This window comes from Pristiophorus japonicus, chromosome 15, assembly GCF_044704955.1.
Source record: "Pristiophorus japonicus isolate sPriJap1 chromosome 15, sPriJap1.hap1, whole genome shotgun sequence".
Lineage (NCBI taxonomy): Eukaryota > Metazoa > Chordata > Chondrichthyes > Pristiophoridae > Pristiophorus > Pristiophorus japonicus.
This window is the reverse complement of record NC_091991.1, coordinates 181,339,251-181,365,821: the sequence shown is the minus strand read 5'-3', so window position 1 is coordinate 181,365,821 and position 26,571 is coordinate 181,339,251. Positions and strand designations below refer to the sequence as shown.

Genomic DNA, 26,571 nt, shown 5'->3' with positions numbered 1-26,571 from the left:
CCGCATCACGTACAGCACCGCTCTGGCCTTGTGGTGTACTGGCCTGGCGTCCGGGTTTATGTGAATCACTACCTTGGCCCCCATGAAAGTGCCAATGCCGGGCTGAAATAGTGAGTCAAATTTGTCCAGGACCTGTGAGCATGATATTCGTTCCACAGAAGAAATTGCATTGACATCGCCCCATTTCCAGTTCATGACAGCAAGCCAACTCCTCCCCAGTAGTGCGGGACTGTCCCCCGGGACAATCCAGAGTGGCAACCTATTCTCCGAATCTTTGTGGGTCACGACTACCGTGGCGCTGCCTAGCACTGGAATGATCTCCTTTGTATATGTCCGTAGCTGTGTGTCAATTGGCAATAATTTTGGCCTCCTGGCCTTGGACGCCCAGAACTTGTCGAACTGTTTGATACTCATCAAGGACTGGCTGGCCCCTGTGTCTAGCTCCATTGATACCGGGATGCCATTGAGGAGCACTTTCATCATTATCGGTGGCGTCCTGGTGTATGAACTGTATACGTGCTCCACGTGAACTTGCTGAACTTCAGCTTCCAGTGATTTCCCCCAGTGTCCATTTGGCCTCGTAGGGCTTACATCGGGCCCGTCCTCCTCGTACATCAACCTGGCTGCAGGCTTCCTGCACATACGCGCCAAGTGACCGCTGACGTTGCAGTTTCTGCAGGTATATTGCTGATACCTGCAAGCTCTGGCTGTGTGTTTGCCCCACACCTCCAACGTGAGCCGTTGTTTGAAACAAAAGGTCCATTACCAGTCGATCATCTCTGACTGTCTGTGTAACTGTTCTTAAGCGCACCATTAACGGGTGTTGATGGCCCCATTACTGGCCGCATTGTCCCTTGCGATGGAGTGAATCGCCGTTCAGCCAGCCATTGTCTCTGTTGAGGTCCCCCTTTGGGTTCGACTACATGCTCGGGCATGTCCGATTGCCACTGTCTGCCTGGAGAACTGTGTGCCGCGTTAACAATGTTGACTCCCTGTCCATTTGCTGCATTTAAACCAAGATTTTTGTCAAACATCATTCTGGTCTCTTCCTCCCCGGAGATAAATGTCTGTGCCATCAAAGCCGCCGTTTCCAGGGTCAAGTCTTTGGTCAGGGGGATGGGAACCTTCGCAGCGAGACAGGGCGACGTAATATGGAGTCAGAAACAGATGGTAGAAAGGTAAAAAGCAATAGTGGAAGGCCGAGTAAACAAAGGCAAGAAACAAAAAGGGCCACACTACATCTTAATTCTAAAAGGACAAAGGGTGTTAAAAAAACAAGCCTGAAGGCTTTGTGTCTTAATGCAAGGAGTATCCGTAATAAGGTGGATGAATTAACTGTGCAAATAGATGTTAACAGATATGATGTGATTGGGATTACAGAGACGTGGCTCCAGGATGATCGGGGCTGGGAACTCAACATCCAAGGGTATTCAACATTCAGGAAGGATAGAATAAAAGGAAAAGGAGGTGGGGTAGCATTGCTGGTTAAAGAGGAGATTAATGCAATAGTTAGGAAGGACATTAGCTTGGATGATGTGGAATCTATATGGGTAGAGCTACAGAACACCAAAGGGCAATAAACGTTAGTGGGAGTTGTGTACAGACCTCCAAACAGTAGTAGTGATGTTGGGGAGGGCATCAAACAGGAAATTGGGGGTGCATGCAATAAAGGTGCAGCAGTTATCATGGGTGACTTTAATATGCATAGAAATTGGGCTAACCAAACTGGAAGCAATACGGTGGAGGAGGATTTCCTGGAGTGCATAAGGGATGGTTTTCTAGACCAATATGCTGAGGAACCAGCTAGGGGGGAGGCCATCTTAGACTGGGTGTTGTGTAATGAGAGAGGATTAATTAGCAATCCCGTTGTGCGAGGCCCCTTGGGGAAGAGTGACCATAATATGGTGGAATTCTACATTAGGATGGAGAATGAAACAGTTAATTCAGAGACCATGGTCCAGAACTTAAAGAAGGGTAACTTTGAAGATATGAGGCGTGAATTGGCTAGGATAGATTGGCGAATGATACTTAAGGGGTTGACTGTGGATGGGCAATGGCAGACATTTAGAGACCGCATGGATGAACTACAACAATTGTACATCCCTGTCTGGCGTAAAAATAAAAAAGGGAAGGTGGCTCAACCGTGGCTATCAAGGGAAATCAGGGATAGTATTAAAGCCAAGGAAGTGGCATACAAATTGGGCAGAAATAGCAGCGAACCCAGGGACTGGGAGAAACTTAGAACTCAGCAGAGGAGGACAAAGGGTTTGATTAGGGCAGGGAAAATGGAGTACGAGAGGAAGCTTGCAGGGAACATTAAGACAGACCGCAAAAGCTTCTATAGATATGTAAAGAGAAAAAGGTTAGTAAAGAGAAACGTGGGTCCCCTGCAGTCAGAATCAGGGGAAGTTAAAACGGGGAACAAAGAAATGGCGGACCAATTGAACAAGTACTTTGGTTCGCTATTCACTAAGGAGGACACAAATAACCTTCCGGATATAAAAGGGGTCAGAGGGTCTTATAAGAAGGAGGAACTGAGGGAAATCCTTATTAGTCAGGAAATTGTGTTGGGGAAATTGATGGGATTCAAGGCCGATAAATCCCCAGGGCCTGATGGACTGCATCACAGAGTACTTAAGGAGGTGGCCTTGGAAATAGCGGATGCATTGACAGTCATTTTCCAACATTCCATAGACTCTGGATCAGTTCCTATGGAGTGGAGGGTAGCCAATGTAACCCCACTTTTTAAAAAAGGAGGGAGAGAGATAACAGGGAATTATAGACCGGTCAGCCTGACATTGGTCGTGGGTAAAATGATGGAATCAATTATTAAGGATGTCATAGCAGCGCATTTGGAAAGAGGTGACATGATAGGTCCAAGTCAGCATGGATTTGTGAAAGAGAAATCATGCTTGACAAACCTTCTGGAATTTTTTGAGGATGTTTCCAGTAGAGTGGACAAGGGAGAACCAGTTGATATGGTGTATTTGGACTGTCAGAAGGCTTTCGACAAGGTCCCACACAAGAGATTAATGTGCAAAGTTAAAGTACATGGGATTGGGGGTAGTGTGCTGACGTGGATTGAGAACTGGTTGGCAAACAGGAAGCAAAGAGTAGGAGTAAATGGGTACTTTTCAGAATGGCAGGCAGTGACTAGTGGGGTACCGCAAGGTTCTGTGCTGGGGCCCAAGCTGTTTACATTGTACATTAATGATTTAGACGAGGGGATTAAATGTAGTATCTCCAAATTTGCGGATGACACTAAGTTGGGTGGCAGTGTGAGCTGCGAGGAGGATGCTATGAGACTGCAGCGTGACTTGGATAGGTTAGGTGAGTGGGCAAATGCGTGGCAGATGAAGTATAATGTGGATAAATGTGAGGTTATCCACTTTGGTGGTAAAAACAGAGAGACAGACTATTATCTGAATGGTGACAGATTAAGAAAAGGGGAGGTGCAACGAGACCTGGGTGTCATGGTACATCAGTCATTGAAGGTTGGCATGCAGGTACAGCAGGCGGTTAAGAAAGCAAACGGTATGTTGGCCTTCATAGCGAGGGGATTTGAGTACAGGGGCAGGAAGGTGTTGCTACAGTTGTACAGGGCCTTGGTGAGGCCACACCTGGAGTACTGTGTACAGTTTTGGTCTCCTAACTTGAGGAAGGACATTCTTGCTATTGAGGGAGTGCAGCGAAGGTTCACCAGACTGATTCCTGGGATGGCGGGACTGACATATCAAGAAAGACTGGATCAACTGGGCTTGTATTCACTGGAGTTCAGAAGAATGAGAGGGGATCTCATAGAAACGTTTAAAATTCTGACGGGTTTAGACAGGTTAGATGCAGGAAGAATGTTCCCAATGTTGGGGAAGTCCAGAACCAGGGGTCACAGTCTAAGGATAAGGGGTAAGCCATTTAGGACCGAGATGAGGAGAAACTTCTTCACCCAGAGAGTGGTGAACCTGTGGAATTCTCTACCACAGAAAGTTGTTGAGGCCAATTCACTAAATATATTCAAAAAGGAGTTAGATGAAGTCCTTACTACTAGGGGGATCAAGGGGTATGGCGAGAAAGCAGGAATGGGGTACTGAAGTTGCATGTTCAACCATGAACTCATTGAATGGCGGTGCAGGCTCGAAGGGCCGAATGGCCTACTCCTGCACCTATTTTCTATGTTTCTATCTATGTTTCTATGTCTCAATCAGTTTCCTGAAAACCCCAGCGTGCCCTATGCCCTCAATAAAAAAGTCTCGCAGCATCTCCGCTCTGCATGCATCTGTGAACTTACATCGGCTCGCCAGTCGCCGGAGGTCTGCCACGAAGTCTGAAACGCTTTGCCCTTCTCGCCGCCGGTGTGTGTAAATCCGGTGTCTCGCCGTGTGCATGCTGCTCGCATGTTCCCCGATCAACTTACTGAGCTCTTCAAAAGTCTTGTCCGCCGGCTTCTCTGGTGCTGGAAAGTCCTTCATCAGGGAGTACGTCCTGGATCCACAAACCGTCAGGAGATGAGCCCTGCGTTTGTCGGCCGAATCCTGTCCCAGCCATTCCTTAGTGACAAAACTTTGCTGTAGTCTCTCAATAAAGTCGTCCCAATCATCACCAACACAGTACCTCTCGTCTGTGCTGCTAGTGGCCATGCTTGTGTGGTTTAAATCCCAGTTTCACGTCGCCAATAATATGTCCTTACTATACAGTACAAATGCACACGAGGCCCATACTTGAGAGAAGGTTGCTCTGTGTCCAGTAATCTTTATTAGCCAGCACTGAGGTGATGAAGGTGGGTGGAGCTTCCCCTTTTATACCTGAAAGACCAGGTTAGGAGTGTCTCCCACAAGTTCACCACCCAGTGGTCAGTGTTCTCAACAGTGTCCAACTTCGGTCAGTTTATACATGGGCTGCAATGACAATTAAATGCATGACACCCCTGATGGATCAGAACCTAATGTGATAAATGAGCAGCATTGTCCGCAATACACCCTTCCCAATAATTTATACCCATGTCCCACGCATTGAGGATACCTGGGTTTCATTTCCTTATTGAAAAATGACAGGTTAGTGATGGCCCTTGGAGCTGCATTCTTGGGTAATATCATCCCAGGTAGTGACGGATCATTCTCCTTCAACTGGAGATAAAAAGAGAAAGAAAGATGAATGTTGGAATGTGAAATAAATAAATGAACAGGCAAAGTGCTAGACATACCCAGCAGATTAGCCAGCACCTGACGGAGGACAGAACGGGTAACACCACACCCGAAACATGAACTCAAGTCAGTTACTGTGCATTTCCTGTTTCCTTTCCTCAATGAAGTGGGCGGAATTTGAATTGCATGAACTCAGGAAGCACAACTGCATAACTCGGGTGGAATTCCTAGTCGTGAAATGAACAAACTATTAGCCCAGATGTTCTGAACGAGAAAGGCTGGGAAATATTATAATCTAATGGTGACTCCAGTGACAGTGCAGCATTGGCTTAATTGTTGTAATATTTAATGTCCCAAAGCCACTGTGGCTTCAATCTGCCAGAGTAGCTGCAAATTCTATCCTTGTAACTGCGATAAGAACATAAGAAATAGGAGCAGGAGTGGGCCATATAGCCCCTCGAGCCTGCTCCTCCATTCAATAAGATCATGGCTGATCATCGACCTCAACTCCACTCTCCTGCCCGATCTCCATATCCCTTGATTTCCCTAGAGTCCAAAAATCTATCGATCACAGCCTTGAATATACTCAATGATTCAGCATCCACAGCCCTTTCGGGCAGAGAATTCCAAAGATTCACAACTCTCTGAGTGAAAAAATTCCTCATCTCGATCTTAAATGGCCGACCCCTTATGCTGGACATCGATTGAATTTTCTACTTAAACTGTGTGGGTTTAAGTCCATCAAACGCAAAGAAATATCTGAAGCCAGCAGACGGGTACGGTAGTGATGTGGTTATGATACTGGACTAGTAATCTGTTAGTGTAGTGGTTAATGCTAACTCAGCATGAACCAGGGATTGACCCTGGGAGCTCTTGGTTGGTATGACTTGGCTAATCTCTGGAGTGTGCCTTTACCCACTAGGCTATCAGTGCAGTACGGATTTTAAGGTCTGATTATGTCCTGTCCAGTTGGACTGATACTGATTTTATGGTTTCAGATTTTGAGCCTGGGACCGCTCGTGTTCCTAAGAGGCACAGCCTGAAACATACAGAAAGGTATGGAGACATAACACTGGTAAGTTATTGTACTGAAATGCCACGTTCAACGATTGCTTTGTGTTGTATTAGGATGTGAGTGACCGGATAGAAAAGGAGCCACCAGAAGGGCCAATAGTTGGTGGATTGGAGTGCGGTGGAAGAATGGTGGTGAGAACAAACTGGAGGATGCACATCTCGGCCCCTCTGCAAACAGGTGAGCTACCCAGCACGGTGTATGACACGGGAAAGGCACAGTTTCAAGTGCAGCAACGACCCAGCTTACAGTGTGATTTTTCTTTTTCTTCTTCCCAAGACTTGAGAAAGTTTCGAACGTACAAAGGAAACTCTGTGCGTGACCTGCTCCGAGCCATGAGAAATAAGGTGAGGAACAGGCTCCACTGTGGGCTACAGCAAACACTTACAGTCATATAGCGTCCATAACGTAGCAACAACATCCCAAAGGGCTTCGGACATCAAGCGAGAGTTAGGGGAGGAGTTGGTGGAGGTGACCAAAGCCACGGTTTATGGAGGCTTTTGGACATGGGGTGTGATGTGGCGAGAAAGAAGGGAATCCCGGAGAGTCAGCCTGCAATGGCCGATGGCTTTACCTTGGACTAGGGGTGGATGCACAGCAGAATAATCTCTCAAAAGCAGAGCTTGTGAGCTGGGACGTTCGGTTGGAGAGTTTGTAGAGATACATATCGTCAATAACACAAATAAAAATGAACAAGAGTATACATTTTGAAACATGGTCTGCAGGTTTACTGTACATCAATTAAGACCCGTTCAGGTTTCATCTGATACTGTTGCTTACCTCAGACTTAATAAGGGTCTTGGGTGAAACTAGTTTGGGTGGTCTCGATCCGATCCAGTCCGTAGTGGGCAGTCCTTAGAGCTAAGAATAGATTTGATAGTTTAAAATCATGAAGTGTTTAGATAGAGGAGTTCGTGTTCTAGACATTTTGTCAGGAGTAGGGTGCCGTTGGAGTTGGATTTCCCTACCCCCTCTCTGCCGATCATGCCTCCCCAGAGGGCTGTGTCTTTGCCGACCCTGGCATTAAAGTCTCCTCGGAGGATCAATTTGTCGTCCTTGGGGACGCAGTACAGGGATGTCTCGAGGTTGGAATAAAAACCCTCTTTAGCCTCATCTGTTGCATCGAGTGTTGGGGCGTACGCACTGATGACTGTGGTGCATTGGTTCCGGGATAGGGTGAGGCGAAGGGTCATCAGGCGTACGTTAACCCCGCAGGGGGAGTCTTTGAGGCGGCCGACCAGCTCATTTTTGACGGCGAAGCCGACTCCATGAAGGCGGTGTTCTTCCTCTGGTTTTCTTTTCCAGAAGAAGGTGTAACCTCCACCATGTTCCTTGAACTGGCCTTCTCCTGCCCGCGGCGGCAATGTCGATGTCAAAGCGTCTAAGTTCCCGGGCAACTACGGCGATGCGGCGTTCCGGCCTGTCGCTGTTGGAGTTGTCCATTAGGGTCCTGACGTTCCAGGTCCCAAACTTCATATTAGAGGAGTGGAAGATGCCTGTGTGTGAGTTCTTTTAACGTGGGGTAGTCGTTACACACCGGCAAACACACGGGCTGAGCTGAGCAAGGTCTTGGTCCAGTGGCAAGGGGGTCCAAGACGACGGGAGACCAGGCACTGCTATATGAGCCTAGTTGCGAGATGTTGGTCACAGGCTCGGCGCTGGGTAGCGCCCGTGATGGTAGGTGGCCCGAGGCTTGGTTGGAGGCAGGCATTGAGGGGGTCAGAAACATCGAAACATAGAAAATAGGTGCAGGAGTAGGCCATTCGGCCCTTCGAACCTGCACCACCATTCAATAAGATCATGGCTGATCATTCACCTCAGTACCCCATTCCTGCTTTCTCTCCATACCCCTTGATCCCTTTCACCGTAAGGGCCACATCTAACTCCCTTTTGAATATATCTAATGAACTGGCCTCAACAACTTTCTGCAGTAGAGAATTCCACGGGTTAACCACTCTCCGAGTGAAGAAGTTTCTCCTCATCTTGGTCCTAAATGGCTTACCTCTTATTCTTAGACTGTGACCCCTGGTTCTGCACTTCCCCAACATCGGGAACATTCTACCTGCCTCTAACCTGTCCAATCCCGTCAGAAGTTTATATGTTTCGGTCCGCTGGAGTTCAGTGTGGGAGGTCAGGGTGATCACAGCCATGGTACTCACCACGTGCTGGGGGAGAACAGGCCAGGTCATCAGCGGGGAATGAGAGGTCCAGTCATAGCTGAAGGGGAAGAAATCCCGATCACCATTGAGGAGGTGAGGTCCAGCCGTCATTGAGGGAGGAGGAGAGGCCAGCCGTCGTCGCTGGAGGGGTCCGATCGCCGCTGGAGGGGGTAAATAGACACTGGTTCCAGTGGCAGAAGGGTCGATAACCAGAGGACACAGATTTAAGGTGATTGGCAAACGAACCAGAGGCGATAGGAGGAAAAACTTTTTTTAGGCAACGAGTGGTTAGGATTTGGATTGCACTGCCTGAGAGGGCGGTGGTTACAGCTTCAATTGTAACCTTCAAAAGGGAATTGGATAAATACTTGGAGAAAAAATTGCAGGGTTGTGGGGAAAGAGCGGGGGAGTGGGACTAACTGGATTGTTCTTCGAAAGAGCCGGCGCAGATTCGATGGGCCGAATGGCCTCCTTCTGTGCTGAACTATTCGATGATTCTATGAGGCATAGGCCAACAACATAAGACAGCCACTAATGAAATGCTAAATGTCAATGGTCATTCAGACAGCCGTAAGGATGGCTGGTGTGAGAAAATGTCACACTGGTGCAATGAGGAGTACATTGGGGCAGAGTGGAGGGAGCTTTGTTCTGCAATTGGCTGTGTTCTACTTGCCATAGGAGCCCTAATGCTGCCGCTGGGTGCTTGAAATGGAAAGTGTTCCGATCCCCAGTCACCTCGATGGGCACAATATATATGTATTTGTTTTAGATTACATGGTTTTATGAAAGGGAAATCATGTTCAGCAAATTTATTAGAGCTCTTTGAGGATGTAACGAGCAGGGTGGATAAAGGGGAACCAGTAGATGTAGTATATTTGGATTTCCAAAAGGCATTCGATAAGGTGCCACATAAAAGGTTACTACACAAGAGAAGAGCTCATGGTTTGGGTTATATATTAGCATGGATAGAAGATTGGCTAACTAACAGAAAACAGAAAGTCGGGATAAATGGGTCATTTTCAGGTTGGCAAACAGTAACTAGTGGGGTGCTACAGGGACCCAACTATTTACAATCTATATTAATGACTTGGATGAAGGGACCGAGTGTAATGTAGCCAAGTTTGCTGACGATATAAAGATGGGTGGGAAAGCAAATTGTGAAGCGAACACAAAGAATCTGCAAAGGGATATAGACAGGTTAAGTGAATGGGCAAAAATTTGGCAGATGGAGTATAATGTGGGAAAATGTGAGGTTATCCACTTTGGTAGGAAAATAGAAAAGCAAATTATTATTTAAATGGAGAGAGATTGCAGAATGCTGCGGTACAGAGGGATCTGGGTTTCCTCGTACTTGAAACACAAAAAGTTAGCATACAGGTACAGCAAGTAATTAGGAAAGCAAATGGAATGTTGGCCATTATTGCAAGGGAGATAGAGTATAAAAGTCTTACTACAACTGCTGGTGTTTTGTTCTCCTTATTTAAGGAGGGATATGCTTACATTGGAGGCAGTGCAGAGAAGGTTCACTAGGTTTATTCTTGGGATGAAGGGGTTGTCTTATGAGGAAAGGTTGAGCCGATACTCATTGGAGTTTAGAAGAATGAGAGATGATCTTATTAAAACATATAAGATTCTGAGGGGGCTTGACAGGGTAGATGCAGAGAGGATGTTTCCCCTCGTGGGGGAATCTAGAACTAGGGGACTTAGTTTCAGAATAACGGTTTGCCCGTTTAAGACGGAGATGAGGAGGAATTTCTTCTCTCAGAGGGTCGTGAATCTGTGGAGGCTGGGTCATTGAATATATTTAAGGCGGAGATAGACAGATTCTTGAACTATAGGGGAGTCAAAGGGGGAGTGGGCAGGAAAGTGGAGTTGAGGCCAAGATCAGATCAGCCATGATCTTATTGAATGGTGGAGCAGGCTCGAGGGGCCAGATGGCCGACTCCTGCTCCTATTTCTTATGCTCTTACTACATTTTTAATAGTCTTAAAGATTGCTTTCACTAATCTGCTGTAAAATGGCTCTTCACAGAAACATCACTACCACGAACTGCCACTAGAGGTGCAGGAGACGCTGGGAGAAGTACCTGACCAGTTTGTGCAGTACTTCACGTCTCGATTCCCAAACTTGCTGTTGCACACACACAACGCAATGCAGCTGTGCAGTCACGAGAGGCTCTTTCACCTGTACTATCACCAGGGAGCTGGAGACGGGAACAAATGAACCACCATACTCGCCTACACTTCAGCTGTACCAGAGTAAAGACTTTGCAGAGCCAGAGAGGTAGGAAGAAACGACCCCAGGCAGCGCAGGCATGCTTGTGGTATCCTTCTGTGGGATGGAAGACAGTGCTCCTGAAGCACCACGGCCACAGAGAACGAGAGAATCCTGGCTCACTTAATCCCTTTGCTGGCACAAACGTCTGTCTATGCTTGGAAGCTCCCATTCCACCCCAGCAGTACCAACCTGTTTTGCCAACACGTCATGGGTAAGATTGGTGGTATAATACCAGGTGGACAAATGGACTGGCGAGCAGGGAGGAGTTGAGATGCAAGGAAGAGAAAACTGACCCATAACACTGCTGCACCCTCTAGGAATAACCCAACACCGAGGGGGAAACTGTCGCTCTCTCCCGGTTAAGGAGAGCCAGCTGTGTGCTGGAGGCATAGTCGGGGGAAACTGGGCGGGTGACAAATGAAAAGATGCTCCGGTTTATGAATGAACAGAATTGACTAATCAAGAAGCTTGTGCCGTACAGACAGCCACTGACTGGTGCAGAGGTTAACACTCGAGGGCAGGGATAAAGGTGCCAGAACAACTGATTGCTTCATTACATGTATGTATAGTTTCAAACTGTTAGAATGGTTTCTTCAGTAACAAAGAATCATGATCAGGCGGGCGGCAAGTTACTTGACAAGAACCTTAAGCCTTGTCGCTAACTCAAAAGGGGAGGGCGATGGTACAGCTCCCCGCACAATGTTGGAACAGTGTCGTCGATTGTGGAAACATTGTCTGACTGCTGCTGACTTATGAAGACTCTGATAGTTATTACACTGGCCAGAAACATTTACAGGACAGCATTAACACAGCATGACCTCACACCAGTGCCTCGGAGGGGTGTTTTCCACAGAGACTATTTTCATATACATTAATTAATACAACTGACTTTAAAAAAATAATTTTAATTATATCTGACCAACCATCAGTAAATGCTTTACCATCCTCTGATGTCTAGAAGCGTTGCTGTCATTTCCTGCTCCTCTCCTGAAGCCATTGGCGCCTTGCTGCACTTTCGGAAAGCGGGGGCAGTGGTCAGCGATCGGGAGCAGGAACCATGGGGCTGAGGCCTATTGTCAGACCCACTAGTAACCCAGCACAAATTGTGGGAGCCTCACTTGGGTTGTAACTGAGCCAACTTCCTGCAGGCTGCATGCGCTGCCCCGGCATGGATTTAAAACCAGCACTGCCCACCTGGGACTGAGCATACTACAACTGACAAGCCTTTGGAGGGAGAGAACCTCCTCGGGAACACAGCCACCGGAGCTGGATCACGCTGTGTGTGATGCTGGATGGTGTTACACAGACTGCAATTTTAGTATATTTTTAAAATAGTACAATTGAAAATCAAAGTGCCAAAGAAAATGGGTTGCTGTGGATCAATGAGTTGTTTGTAGAATAGTTGCAATAAGGGTTAATTAAACACTGAAAACTTTCTGAAGTGCAATATCTTTGGGGTATGAATGTTTTAAAACAGAATAAAATGGGTCTATCTGCACTCCATTCATTAACGTGAGTTTGCTGGCTGTTTTGCAGGTTATAAGCTATTTAGTGACCTTAACGGGGTGCATGACACATTTGCTCTGTCAGTTCCTAACACGCTCACCATCAGTTCTTGGTGGTTCTGGGGTTCCTAATACACTTACGCCAGTTGGTGTTGAATTTGGCCAGTTTAGTGAATCTCAGGGGCTGATGGGTAATGTGCATGGTAAACTGGCAGTGCAAACATCCCTGTAAGACCAGTGAGAAAACAGTTGTGCTTTTGGCTGCATCTGGTTAGGACAGCTCTAAACATTTCCATCTTAACAACTACGTGTATTTGTATAGCGCCTTTAGCGTAGTAACACAGCCCAAGGCGCTTCACCGGAGTATTGCAAAACAAATAAATCTCATCGCAAAGGTCACGGAGGGTGCCTCTCACTCAACCTAGCTGACCTCATAACCACATCTTGTTCATTAAAGGAATGAAGGAGACCTGAGTGCCAATCAGAGCAAGTGAAATATCTTTGCTGGTGGTAAGATGTGGGTATTTGTCAACTCAGGAGAGAAGGGTTCCTGCTGTGAGGTGGGGGACAGTAACATTGCTCACCTATGAGATAACCCATAATGCTACATTACTGCTTATAGTATTGAAGCCTTGTAATAAATGCTAAAAAGGATGTGTTGCTGGTTATTGCAAAACAAGCTTCGCACTTCAGTAACATAGCTCCGGGAACCAGTGTTACTGAGTAAAGGGCACAAGACATGGAGTGAGGGGCTTGGGTGGGGGGGGGAAGTGTTAATTCTGGTGCTGGGTCTCCCAAAGCCCAGGATCACCAGTGCGAAGCCAGGCTTTCCCTAGGCCCCACACCAGCAGCAGGCTACAGTGTGGTTGGGGGCAGGCAGGGGAAAACACATCAGGAAATCAGTATGGCAATGCCCACAATCCTCCCTCAGCAGAAAAATCATGTGCCAAGCATGTGTAATTCTGCAACCAGCTGCCCAATGGCACAATAAATCTCACACACACACACAGTCACTGGAGTACACCAAGGAGGCATCAGAACCCTGCTCCAGTGTAGCCCACTCACTGTTAAGAGCAAATTAATAATGCCAGTGTTTGACTGTTTTAAGCAACACTGGCAAAGTAGTCTGGCACCCAACTTTAATAAAGCAGGGAGAGAAATGAACATTATGGCTTGTTATTTTATACAAATATAACCTTTTAGAGCTCATGTTTTGTTTAAGTTTACCTCTGTCACTTGGCTTTTGTATTTCTTGAATTGTGGATTGTATATATAGAAGAGTTTACATTGTAAATATTTGAAGGCAGAGGGTAAATAAATTTCTAAATATCCAACATGCTGGACTGTGTTCCTTCTGTCAATTGTAGAAGCACGCACTGTTCAACATGCTTTCTACACATGACTCCAGTGAATTGAACCTACGTCCCACTGATGCCAAGTTGACACCATTGTTGGCATGGGGCAGGAGGTGGTATGTGGTCAATCACCTCTCCCGTCAATGGGCCCAATGTCCCTGGCAATCCTGACCCGCCTCATCGGAACAGGCTTTAGAGGGGTCCTTCCGACAGGCACTAGGGGTCCACCTACACGCCTGAAAAAGGAGGTCCCCACAAATATAGCAGTAGGACTAATGCCTGAACAGCACTAAACAAGTACCATTTTAGCAGAGCAAACAGGTTTTTTAATTCCACCTTACACTGCAAGTTATGTAAGACAACACATACTGAAGAACATATCTTTATTTTTAAAATATATGTTACATTAAAAAAAAAAATTGCATTAGGTACAAAATGTTCTCCCGTTGACTGGCGTCAATAGCTGTACAGAAAGTGGTTCCGAAAAAGTGTGTCCAGCTGTCCTTGGTATAGTAGAGTTTCTGCGATAGAAATACAGGGCCAAAGAGAAAGACATTCACATTGTGCGAGGTGCCTGCTTCAGTCTCATCCAAACACAACTATACACCAAACTGGACTCAGTCACAACATCCTCCTTACCATGCAAGAGCACCAACTAGCTAGGAAATATCCTGCAGCTCTTCCAACTACAGGAGCTCCACATCTCAGAAATGAACAGGGTTTCAGGTCTGTCAGAATAAGGAGCAGGAAAACAGAAAGTGGGCGAGAAAGTGGCCATGGCAACTGCTGCCCGAGAAGCAGTGGAACTCAGAATTGTAAAGTGCTGTGTGACATTTGGGCGTGAATGGAACAGCTAGAGGAGAACACCTGCACAAAGAGAGGAGTGAAAAAGCAAGTTTGATAGCACACAATGTACAGCTTACAATTTACATGATCCCATCTGCCTCAAGTCACTACACATAATGGAGACATCACGCTCCCGCTCTTCCCAACTCGATCCAAAACACACCAGATATTTCAAAATAAAGTGTTTTAATACAAAAACCGAGCTTTACAAAAGAGAGTGAATTTATTTACACAAACTTTGTCGGGCCCCCAAAAACGGAAAGAATTGGTCCAGCCTCGCCGGTGGGGCAGACACAGGTCAATCGGTCAGTCAGTCGCGCCGGTTTTCATGCTGCGGGTTTGGTGTGTGCCTCCACGGCTTTGGTGGTGAGCAGCTTCTCCACCATGGTGCGTGCGTAGCGTACACGGCTCGCCAGCTCCTTGCAGCAGCCATGCTCCTCAATCATGCTCAGCTTGAACGTGTGGAACTCCCGCTTCTCGTCGATGTAGGACACCGCGTTCATCAGCGGACACAGGATGATCTTAGTGTGGTCCTGGAATAGGGGAAAAAGATTCCTTTTACTTCTCCCCAAAAATGGCTTGGCACCAAACAAGTAAAGAAGCGGCGATTGCGAGGGCTGTTTACCTGGAAGAAGTTGATCTGGACGGTGCCGTTGCTGAGGTGCAAGACGATGGCACTGCGCGTCCTGAACCAGACCCGCAGGAACGGGAGCCTCGCCAACTCATCGCCTTCCCGGGGAGTGATGTTTGCCCCCGCCTTCAACAAGTGCTCGCTCATGTAGTTGCGGAAGTATTTCAACAGGGTTGCCTGCAGGGAGACAGATTCCATTAAAACAGTACTCTCCTTTCCCCTCCAATTCCTCCCAGTCACCGACTGTTGGGGGGTGGATATTGCCACAAAATTCGGGTCAGCTATTCCCGCCCCCCCCTCCAATACCGTGGCAACAAGACTGCGAGCCAGACAGCATTCAATTGTACTGGGAATCACAGCCAAGCCCAATCCTTTCCTCGCCCATGGCCCAGAGACCCACAATTCCAACAGGAACCAGTGAGTCAGTAACCCTGGCTGGTGCTGCAGACCCTTAACCTGTGTAATGTGATCAGTCGCAATAGTCCCAGATCTGTTGCTAACAGATTGCTGTTTCCCCTAATACAGGTCAACATACTGTTGGGCCCAGTTTCATATCTTCATACATTCCCTTGGAGAACAGTGTAGTGGTGAACAGATTCGCGAGCTGAACAACAGTCTTGACAGGCCCATGAACACTCTGTGGCCGATGGGGGTTCTGACTCAGGTGGATTTGATCCCACTAGTCCAAAGGCTTGCTCCCAGTTACTGTTTGGAGTAACAATGCCGTCTCCCAACGGGACCAAGGCTACACTTGGGCTAACCTCAACAATTGATTCAATGCCATGGCCAACAGCACAGATCGAACCCAAGTACTGTTGAATGGATACTCAGTCCCAGCAATTCCTGTGGAACTTACCTTTTTGCTTAGGCTGGGAGGGTAATTTCGGAAGTTCAGGTAAGTCTCCGTCATATTGCGCTCGATGTACTGAAGACTCTCCCCGTCGTTGTACATGATTAAACGAGTGGAGTCATTGAAGAGGACACCAACACTGTTGTCACACAACTGATAACCTGGAGGGGGATTTACAATGTTAGTGCACTGCCAGGGGACACAGTGCAATCTTGTACAGTTCCCCAATACACCCGCTGCTGCCAGACTTCCATGGGGGAAATTACTGGTCAGATATCAAATTGGCTTAAAAAAAGGCCCGGAAATTCTGGCCTCCCGGGTCCGTATGGAGTGTACAGACCCGGGAAGGCAATGCAAAAGCCGGTTTTCCCTATCGGTCAAGTTCTGGCTTCACAGATCGCATGCATCTCGGCAGCAAGGACATTGGCATGGGCAAGATTGTGGTATTTGTCCATCTCTTGCACCTGGTAAAGCCTACTTGTACCAGCATAGTTTTAAAACCAAGTTTAAAACCACATTTTTCTGTTAAAAACCCTGTCCACTAAGGCAAGTTTATTCTAAGCCCAATTAAAAAAAAAATTACAAAAAAATATTTTTCCAATTTTAACACATTTATTAACTAAGTTACCTGATTTTTTTTTTGGTGTTGGAGGTTGGGAGGGGGCGGGGGTTTCTCATTGAGAACTACTCATGGAGTTCCCATCATGAATGAGAATACTTTACCTTGATTGGCTGTCCAGTGCCACATGACTCCAGCCTCTCCCTGCACATCTGCAAGACGTGAACACGCTCCGATGCGCGAGGAGAGGAGGCTCCGACCAGGATCGCTGGAGGGTGAAGCACCAAAAAGGTAGGTGCCCATCTTTACTATTTTCTGGCAAGCGCCCGCGGGAAGCCCAGCACCAGGATTTCAGGCCCAGAGAGAATGTTAACGGTGTTCCTGAGCCGGTGTGAGAACAGATCCAAGTCTCCACTCAGGTTAGTGACCCTCCTGCTCCTGGATGGAGTCAGGTGAGCAAAGCCTGCTCAGAAGCAGAACCCACCACTTCTCCCACCAGGGGAGTTTTGCCCCCGGCACTTCCTGAATAGGCCTGAGCAAACACCAGGGTCCTGTTCAGGCAAGTTAGTCCCCTCCCAATTCCCCACAGACACCACCAGTTAAACTGGTCCACTGAACAGTCATGTTGGACCAAGATCCCTGGAAAGCCAATCCAGACATGAGGCTCCATCAGGAACCAAGAACTAGGGGGCATAGTATAAGAATAAGAGGAGGAATTTCTTCTCCCAGAGGGTCGTAAATCTGTGGAGGCTGGGTCATTGAATATATTTAGGGCGGAGATACAGATTTTTGAACGATAGGGGAGTCTGAGGGTTACGGGGAGCAGGCAGGGAAGTGGAGCTGAGCCCAAGATCAGATCAGCCATGATCTTATTAAATGGCGGAGCAGGCTCGAGGGGCCGAATGGCCAACTCCTGCTCCTATTTCTTATGTTCTTATGACGACAGATCAAGGAGACCAGGTGACCAACACGGCACAAGGTACATGGTACTAGTGCTCCAATAATCAGCCTACAGGTTGGGCACGAGTAGCTATATTCCGACAGTCCCAGCGGATTATGTTATCTGAAGACTAATACTCACCCAAGCCATATTTATCAGAATAGTCCACCCACTTGCTGACCCAGAAGATCGGTATACAGGCCGGGTCTTCAGCCTCCTCTGCCAGGAGAGAGGGGAAAACATTAGTACACATTCTGCTTCAGTAACCTGACTACTGGAGGAGAGAAACAGAAAGGACACAGACAGGCCCACCTAGCAGGAAGTTATTCCACATTTACCAAGCAGCAGTTTGCTTACTTTTGCAGCAAGACACAAACATTCAGTGGGATGTTTAAAGTGCAATTATACACCCCGGAGGGGCCGTGTGATTGGTTGACGTGATCGAGGTAATTTGCTAAACTGAGACAGGAATTTTACAATAGCACAGAAGGTTAACAGACCAACCATCACCTGATTAGCTGGACGGCCAACACCCTGCCCCATCCCATCGCCATTAAGTGGTACATCAGTATGCAGAGCACTGTCCCTCCTCCAGCACCCCAGGTCAACCCAGCCCAAATTGTATTAAGGAAAAAAAAAACCATCAGAAGCCACTACTTTTAGAATTCAGTTTCTGTACCTTGTCTGATGACGGCTTTTTCAGCTGGTCTTGCTGCTACCACGCTGTTTAACTGCTGCAACAAGTCGGAGAGGTAGAAATTGTTGCACTCTCCTACTTCCCTGTGGAAAACAGTGATTAGTTCAGTCGCAAAATGTCACAACACAATTAGGAGCAGGCGTAGGTCACACAGCCCCTCGTGCCTGCTCCGCCATTCAATAAGATAGCAGCTGATCTTCAACCTCAACTCCACATCACATCCCTTCCCTTCTTCCCCCCCCCCCCCAAAAAAAAAAACCACACTCAGCCTTGAATATACCCAACGATTCAGCCTTCTGGGGTAGAGAATTCCAAAGATTCACAACCCTTGGAGTGAAGACATTGCTACTCATTTCAGTCTTAAATGGCTGACCCTTATCCTGAGACTATGCCCCCCTAGTCCTAAACTCTCAAACCAGGGGAAATAACCAGTCAATCCCACTCAATCTTATGGATCAGATATGATCTTATTAAATGGCAGAACAGGCTCAAGAGGCCAAATGGCCGATTCCTGCTCCTATTTCTTATGTTCCAATGAGATCACCTCTCATTCTTCTAAACTCGAGAATATCGGCCCAATCAACACAATCTCAGGACAACCCTCCCATTAACTTGTACAGTAATCAGGCCTTAATCACCCAGATAGCTATGCACCATAGTTGCTATCTAATCCGTTAAAGTTTGAGAGCGCGAGAGCGAGATGTCAACATATAAATACAAGTATTCCCAGGCTCAGTCAGAAGCATTTTATAGATTTAGAGACAGCTGTAACCTACTCGAGTCCCAGAAATTTATAGGTCAGTGTTACAACTGGATAGTCTCAAGAAGCACCATCTAATATTCCTTCTTCCAGCCAACATTTGAGCAGTCTACCCAGGACACGAGTGATAAAGGACTAAGCACATTTATACAGACTGCACAGCAGGGAGAGGCCAAACCAACTGGACTTTCCAACACTCCGATCAATAAAATACAGGTCTTTAAGACAGTTGGAGACCTCAATGCACATTAGCATCATCTTAGCACAGAACCCCACCGCCTCCCAGATTCCATCCTTAGTCTCCACTCACTCAGTAGACCACAGCTGGATAGGGGGCACTATATGTGGCCTCCACATCCCTGGTTTAGAGAAGGGAAAGATCTGGAAAGCAAAACCCAACTGGAAGTTCACAAGGATTGAGCTCCACTCCCCAGAGAGACAAACAACCAGACATACTCAGTCAAGGGTTACCTATAGTCAGACACAGAGGTATTGGGAGGGTTCCACATATGGGACCACATCCAAGAGGCAAAAAACCCCCCAAGAATTGCAATAGCTGAGGCCCCTCCCCAAACAAAGTCAATAGGCTTCTTTTGATCAGCAGGGAACAAACTACCCAATGCAAGACCCCATTTCTAATGACACCAGCAGGAAGGGAGTATTTACCTGGTCACTCCATCGTCTTCAGACTTGCCCGCTTTCTCACCAGCTGGAACATCTATTGGGTTAACGGGAGAGATCAATCAATCGTTCAGAAACAAGACAGACAGTAATTACAGAATTTCAAACCATGAGGGAGCGTGAATTACCCATGGACTGTCTTGATCAGATTGGAACCACAGCATTGGGAAAAGAGCAAACTCCCTTAGACCAGAGGCGACAAACTTACAACACTAGATCCAAAAAGGTCGAGTGATTGGCAGATAACTCATGGACCTTGTGACACTTTCAAACCTCATTCTTTAAGAGCACAGTGGAGTCGTGTATGTGGTCAGTGTGCTGTTCACAGCTTGGGTTGTGGGACATGGACCCTGGCACCTTTAATGCAGCGTTGGAGTATTCCTCAATACACACAAACCTCAGAACACTCAGTAACACACCCCGCCTCTCCAATGCAACCACCTATAATCAGACAGGTCACTAGAGCCACTGTAAAGTGTCAGTGTGTAAAGTTCTGACTGAACAGCCAACAGTACAATTACAGATCCCTTTCTTCCAAACTCGTGTCTGGAGCAAGACTTCTTGTGCAACACTGGTGGTGGGGCAATTGGGATCAAGAGTTTCACACATGTGTGGTACCAATACACCAAGCGATCATTCGGACTAGGAGGGACGATGCTGTTAAGTGGCCAGTTTAGAAGTGGATTTTCTTGATCCTAGATTGTGCAACTACAGTGTGGGTGAGCACCCAGTGAACACAATGCCAGAGGAGTGAAGGGCCATCCCATTGCTGGCCAGTGTACGGTACCTTTGTTGAGTTCAGTGAGCGGCCGCCTCATACTGGAGTCAATCCCACCAGGAGCCAGGGAAAACCTGGGAGCCATAGTCAAGCAGGTGGTGGGCAGCCGGACAGGCAGGTAGCCAGACGTGAAGAATTCATCATTCAGCAGCTCATGGATGCTGGGCCGAGCGCTCGGATCCGATTGGAGCATCTTCTGGATCAGGCTGGCAGCCACATGGTTAACGTACTGGAAGAGGTGTTAGAGCAGTTAATGGAATGGGGAGAAAGGTTTACAGTACAAAAACAGGCCATTCGGCCCATCTGGTCTATGCTCCACCCTACCAGCATAACCTATTCCCTTATCCCTGCTGAACCCATTCAGCTTCCCCTTAAATGCATCTCTGCTACTTGCCTCACCTACGCCTGCGGTAGTGAGTTCCACATTCTGACCACTGAGTAAAGAAGTTTTCCACATTACAACAGTGACTACACTCCAAAAGTACTTCATTGGCTGTGTTACGCTGCGAGACGCCTGGTGGTTGTGAAAGGCGCTATATAAATGCAAGTCCTTGTTTTTGAATTCCTCATTGGATGTATTAGTGTCTATCCTGTATTCATGGCCCCTGGTTTTGGTCTCCCCCACAAGTGGAAACATCTCCATCTATCTTAATCAAACCCCTTCATAGTTTTTAAATGGCCTCGATCAGGTCACCTCTCAGCCTTCTCCTTTCTAGAGGAAGAGAGACCCAGTCTGCTCAGCCTTTCCTGATCATTGTACCCGCAGCGTTTGGATAGCATCCTGCTAAGACTGCACGTCAGCATTACAACAAGGCAATAAAAAATTATCCCCCAGTAAGACAGTCTGAAGGACACAGACCCCCCAAAGCCACTGACTACTGAAGTTTGCCCCAAATCCATGTCACACAGTAATAGAGGATTTCAACCCACCCAGAGCCAAGTGCTTACCTTGGGAATACTATATTCATTCTTCTTTATCCTCAGGTACGTCTCCTTCAGGCAGGAAGTTTCAAAGGGAGGTCTCCCCACCAGTAGTGTGTACCTGCGAGAGGGGGGGGGGGTAAAACAGTGTCAGTATATGCAATTAAAAGCCCGACTGAAATCCCTACCAAAAGCAGAGGATGGAATACTCACATAATGCAGCCTAGAGACCAGACATCAACCTCAAAACTGTGCCCTTTCTTGCCAATTACTTCAGGGGCAATGTAGTTGGGTGTCCCACACAGCGTCTTCTTGCGCTCTCCTTCATACTGAACTGTCGTGGCCAGGCCAAAGTCACCTTCAAAACCATCCACGCCACAGGTCAGTGATTATTCTCAGGTCATGTGGTACAGCCAATACAGATCCCCCCCCCCCCCCACAATAACAAGACCAAAGAGGGAAAGGCTGCATGTAGAAAGCAAGTGGGTCATTGGGGAGGTGTCCCCCAGAGTTTGCTCGGCTACGTGGGTTGGGGGTGGGGGGTGTGCCATAGGGTGAAGAATGTGGGGAATAATGGCACCGTGCAAGGGTTGGGCAGGTTATGGTCAGTTGCTTTGCCGGTGGGAATGGCCTCCATCCGAGGGGCTGGCAAGTACATGAGGACCACGACTACCACGAGGTGTCCACTCAACCCAATACCCTCATCTGAACAGAGGCCAGAATTCACTTTGCATACAGTAGTCTGCCTGCCGGAGGCTCGAACTGCAGCGATAGGTTTGTGACGGCCAGGCTAACCATTATGATGGATGGCAGTACAGAAGCACTACAATCATGTCATTGGCATGGTACTGCAAGGCAGCAGGCATGTCAGAATGGTCATTAGACCCCCAAAGCCTAATTGACCACACCCAACATGCCAACCACATATGCAGACACTTGAACCTACAGCTGGGGTGGCGAGTGCCTTCATGGGGCGAGATCAGCAGAAAGTCAGGTGCAGTGCTGCACCATGCCACCACCTAACATCAATTTTCTATCCAGCAGTTGCCCCTTACAGCCACAGCAAATTGATTGAAATGCACTCACATTTTGCCACACCCGCTGTGACATTCCCCTTTAGTTACCCCAACCACCACCAGGTTCTCCTCATGAATGGGCCGATGAATGGTGATACAGCTGGGCTAATCCAGGGAAACCCAACCCCGCCCAGAATGCGTAACCCGGCGAGATTAGCACCAGCTCAAACTTTTAGCACTCAAGAAATGACTAGCACCAGTTTTTTTTTTTTTTTTTTTTTTAAACTTGTATTTCTACAGTGCCTTTCATAAATTCAGTACGTCCCAAAATGCTTCAGAGCCAATGAAGTACTTTCTGAAGTGTGGTCACTGTTGTAATGTGGGAAACATGGCAGACAGTTTGCTCACAGCAAGCTACCGCATTTGGTCTTATCTGTTTGTGATGTTGGTTGAGGGATACCTATTGGCCAGGACATAGAATATAGGTGGAGTAGGCCATTCGGCCCTTCCAGCCTGCACCACCATTCAATATCATGGCTGATCATGCAATTTCAGTACGCCATTCCTGCTTTCTCTCCATACCCATTGATCCCTTTAGCAGCAAGGGCCACATCTAACTCCCTTTTGAATATATCTAACGAACTGGCCCCAACAACTTTGTGGTCGAGAATTCCACAGGTTCACAACTCTCTGGGTGAAGAAGTTTCTCCTCATCTCGGTCCTAAATGGCTTACCCCTTATCCTTAGACTGTGACCCCTGGTTCGGGACTTCCCCATCGGGAACATTCTTTCTGCATCTAACTTGTCCAGTCCAGTCAGAATTTTATATGTTTCTATGAGATCACCTCTCATTCTTCTAAATTCCAGTGAATATAAGCCCAGTCGATCCAGTCTTTCTTCATATGTCAGTCCTGTCATCCCAGGAATCAGTCTGGTGAACCTTCGCTGCACTCCCTCAATAGCAAGAATGTCCTTCCTCAGATTAGGAGACCAAAACTGAACACAATATTACAGGTGAGGCCTCACCAAGGCCCTATACAACTGCAGTAAGACCTCCCTGCTCCTATATGCAAATCCTCTTGCTATTAAGGCCAACATGCCATTTGCCGCCTGCTGTACCTGCATGCCAACTTTCAATGACTGATGTACCATGACACCCAGGTCTCGTTACACCTCCCCTTTTCCTAATCTGCCACCATTCACATAATATTCTGCCTTCCTGTTTTTGCCACCAAAGTTGATAACCTCACATTTATCTACATTATACTGCATCTGCCATGCATTTGCCCACTCACCTAACTTGTCCAAGTCACCCTGCAACCTCTTAGCATCCTCCTCACAGCTCACACCGCCACCCAGCTTAGTGTCATCTGCAAACTTGGAGATATTACACTCAATTCCTTCATCCAAATCACTAATGTATATTGTAAATAGCTGGGGTCCCAGCACTGAACCCTGCAATACCCCACTAGTCACTGCCTGCCATTCTGAAAAGGACCCGTTTATTCCCACTCTGCTTCCTGTCCACCAACCAGTTCTCTATCCACATCAATATATTACCCCCAATACCATGTGCTTTAATTGGCAAACTGGGGAGAACTCCCCTGCTCTTCAGTATAGCAAAATTAGCCCCAAACTCTACTGTTCCACTTCCCTCGTCAGTGTGATGTATGAGAAGGTATCCCATTTGGCAAAGTGGGTCAGTTAGCTACAGGACCGGCCATATAGTATCGACACGCAGAGAAGACACTAAAATGCTTTACCTATCTTCACTTCCATATCGTCATTGAGGAAGAGATTGCCCAGCTTGAGATCTCGGTGGATAACCTGGTTGTTGTGCAGATACTGGGTGCCTAGGATGATTTGCCTCAGGTAATACCTGGCCTCGGGCTCAGTGACCGCCTTCCGCCTCTTGTGCAATTCTAACAAAGACTGAACACAGACATTTCATTATTAACAAAGAGAGATGGTTAATGTTTCAACAACTCATACAACAGGTTAACATAATAAAACACCTCACGGTGCTTCACAAGAGTGACATCAGAAAACAAAATCTGACACCGAGCCGTCATGGGATACAAGCGGAGGTGACCAAAAGCTGGGTCAAAGAGGGAGGTTTTAAGTAGCGTCTTAAGGAGAGAGGTTTGAAAGGGAGGGAGTTCCAGAGCTTGGGGCACGGCCACCGATTGTAAATCAGGGATGCTCAAGAGGGCAGAATTAGAGGAGCGCAGACATCTCGGGGGGTGTTGCGGGGCTGGAGGAGATTACAGAGATAGGGAGGGGCGAGGCCATGGAGGGACTTGAAGTGCAGGCTTGTGTAAGAGCCAATGTAGGGCAGCAGCGCGCCCAGGGGCGATGGTGAAGTGGACTTGGTGCGAGTCAGGACTCGGACAGACCAGTCTCGGATGAGTTTAATTTCATGGAGGCCAGCCAGGAGCGCATTTAAAATAAACTAAAAAGGAGAAGAATAATTAGCGACAACACGTGTAGAGCCGCCCAGCCCACAAGGGCCCGGAGCCTGGCGGTGCAACCGGCAGCAAGTGTCCAGCGCTGGGCCGGGAGAGGGGGTGAGGATGGGGGGGGGGGGGGGGGAGGGGAGAGGATGGGGGGGGGGGGGGAAGGATAGGGGGGGGGGGGGGAAAAGAGGATGGGCCGGGGGGGGGGGGAGTAGAGGATGGGCCGGGGGGGGGGGGGGGTGAAGAGGATGGGCCGGGGGGGGGGGGGGGTGAGAGGATGGGCCGGGGGGGGGGGGGGGGGTGAGAGGATGGGCCGGGGGGAGGGGGTGAAAGGATGGGCCGGGGGGAGGGGGTGAAAGGATGGGCCGGGGGGGGGGGGGTGAAAGGATGGGCCGGGGGGGGGGGGGTGAAAGGATGGGCCGGGGGGGGGGGGGGTGAAAGGATGGGCCGGGGGGGGGGGGGTGAAAGGATGGGCCGGGGGGGGGGGGGTGAAGAAGATGGGCCGGGGGGGGGGGGGGGGCCAGCCGCTCTGTCAGTTGCTGTCCCGGAGGCCCCGCCCTCCTCCCGCCCGGGAACCAACCCGCTCCCAGCGGCCGGATTTTTAAATATCAACTCCCTTTAAACAGGCCGCCAATGGCGGGGCTCGGACCCCGGGCGGGGGGGGCCGGACAGACCCGAGCCCGGGGCTCTCAGGCCCGGCTCTGCCCTGTGTCCGGAGCCGGGTAACCCGCTACACCCGGTGCCCAGCTCAAAGGCCTTTGTTCCGCCGCCTGTCCCCGGGGCGGGCCCATCCCTCGCTCCCTCCCCGGGCCCGCTCACCCGCCGCCGGCACAGCTCCAGCACCACATAGACAAAGTCCTCGTCCTCGAAGAAGCCGTGGAAAGCCACCACGTTGTGGTGGCTGAGGCTCTTGTGGATGGAGATCTCCATGGACATCTTCTCCCGCTGGTGCGGCTTCAGCAGCAGGGTCTTGGACACCATCTTCCCGGCGAACACCTCCGCGCTCTCCGTGTCCGTGATCTCGTAGCACTTGGCGAAGCCGCCCTTGCCCAGGAAGCGGCCCCGCTGGTAGCGCCGGCCCGTCTTGGGGTGCACCAGGATGTCGGGGATGTCCTTGGGAGCGGGGGGGCCGGCCGGCGGGGCCTTGGCCGCCGCTTTCCCGGACACGGCGCTCATTGCCCGGTCGCTGAGAGGGGAGGCGGGGGGCGGGGTGAAACAAGCGCGGGGTTGGCGGGCCTGTAATTCCCGGGCGGCTGCAGCCTCGGGCTCGGGTGGTGCTCGGGCCGGGAGGCTGAGAGTTTGGGAGCGGGGGCGGCTCGGCACAGCGGCAGGACCCGGAGGCAAAGTGAGCGGCGCGTCCGTCCCTTGCACCGACTCGCGGGCTCTGATTCAAATCCCAGCGCCGGCCGTTAGCCAGCCCGGCGCCGCCTCCCATTGGCTGAGCTCATTTAAATACATTCCCGGCCGCCGCCTCCCATTGGCTGAGCTCATTTAAATACATTCCTGGCCGCCGCCTCCCATTGGCTGAGCTCATTTAAATACATTCCCGGCCGCCGCCTCCCATTGGCTGAGCTCATTTAAATACATTCCCGGCCGCCGCCTCCCATTGGCTGAGCTCATTTAAATACAGCCCAGCCACCGCCTCCCATTGGCTGAGCTCATTTAAATACATTCCTGGCCGCCGCCTCCCATTGGCTGAGCTCATTTAAATACATTCCCGGCCGCCGCCTCCCATTGGCTGAGCTCATTTAAATACAGCCCAGCCACCGCCTCCCATTGGCTGAGCTCATTTAAATACATTCCCGGCCGCCGCCTCCCATTGGCCGACTGGCGGAGCGAGCGGTTTAAATGCTCCCGGGCGGCTACGTAGCGACGGCGTGTGATTGACAGCTCAGCCGACAAATCAGAGCGCTACCCAACCTCTGCCTGG

At 48.9% G+C, this 26,571-nt stretch overlaps 2 protein-coding genes across 4 annotated transcripts in view; one reads left to right on the top strand and one right to left on the bottom strand.

The window, feature by feature from the left end:
- The window catches only part of ern2 (endoplasmic reticulum to nucleus signaling 2), a 124,210-nt gene extending 111,308 nt beyond the window's left edge, over positions 1–12,902 (top strand). Inside the window, exons 20-22 of one of the 3 annotated variants that reach the window (XM_070901446.1) lie at positions 6,267–6,390; positions 6,490–6,557; positions 10,401–12,902. In XM_070901446.1, coding sequence (XP_070757547.1) covers positions 6,267–6,390; positions 6,490–6,557; positions 10,401–10,592 — 384 coding nt within the window. In that variant the 3' untranslated portion in view covers positions 10,593–12,902. Of the gene's footprint in view, positions 1–6,136; positions 6,195–6,260; positions 6,391–6,489; positions 6,558–10,400 lie in introns of those variants that run through there. The other 2 variants (XM_070901447.1, XM_070901448.1) reach the window with 2 other exon arrangements.
- Positions 12,903–13,872: 970 nt separating this feature from the next.
- On the bottom strand, positions 13,873–26,091 carry plk1 (polo-like kinase 1 (Drosophila)). The gene is given in 13 exon segments (XM_070901445.1): positions 13,873–14,885; positions 14,978–15,160; positions 15,840–15,994; positions 17,474–17,551; positions 18,012–18,112; positions 19,456–19,507; positions 20,258–20,477; positions 21,197–21,290; positions 21,383–21,527; positions 23,949–24,117; positions 25,461–26,014; positions 26,017–26,040; positions 26,043–26,091. Coding segments are annotated over 13 exon segments (2,016 nt in total). The 5' UTR covers positions 26,077–26,091; the 3' UTR covers positions 13,873–14,678.
- Positions 26,092–26,571: the final 480 nt, after the last annotated feature.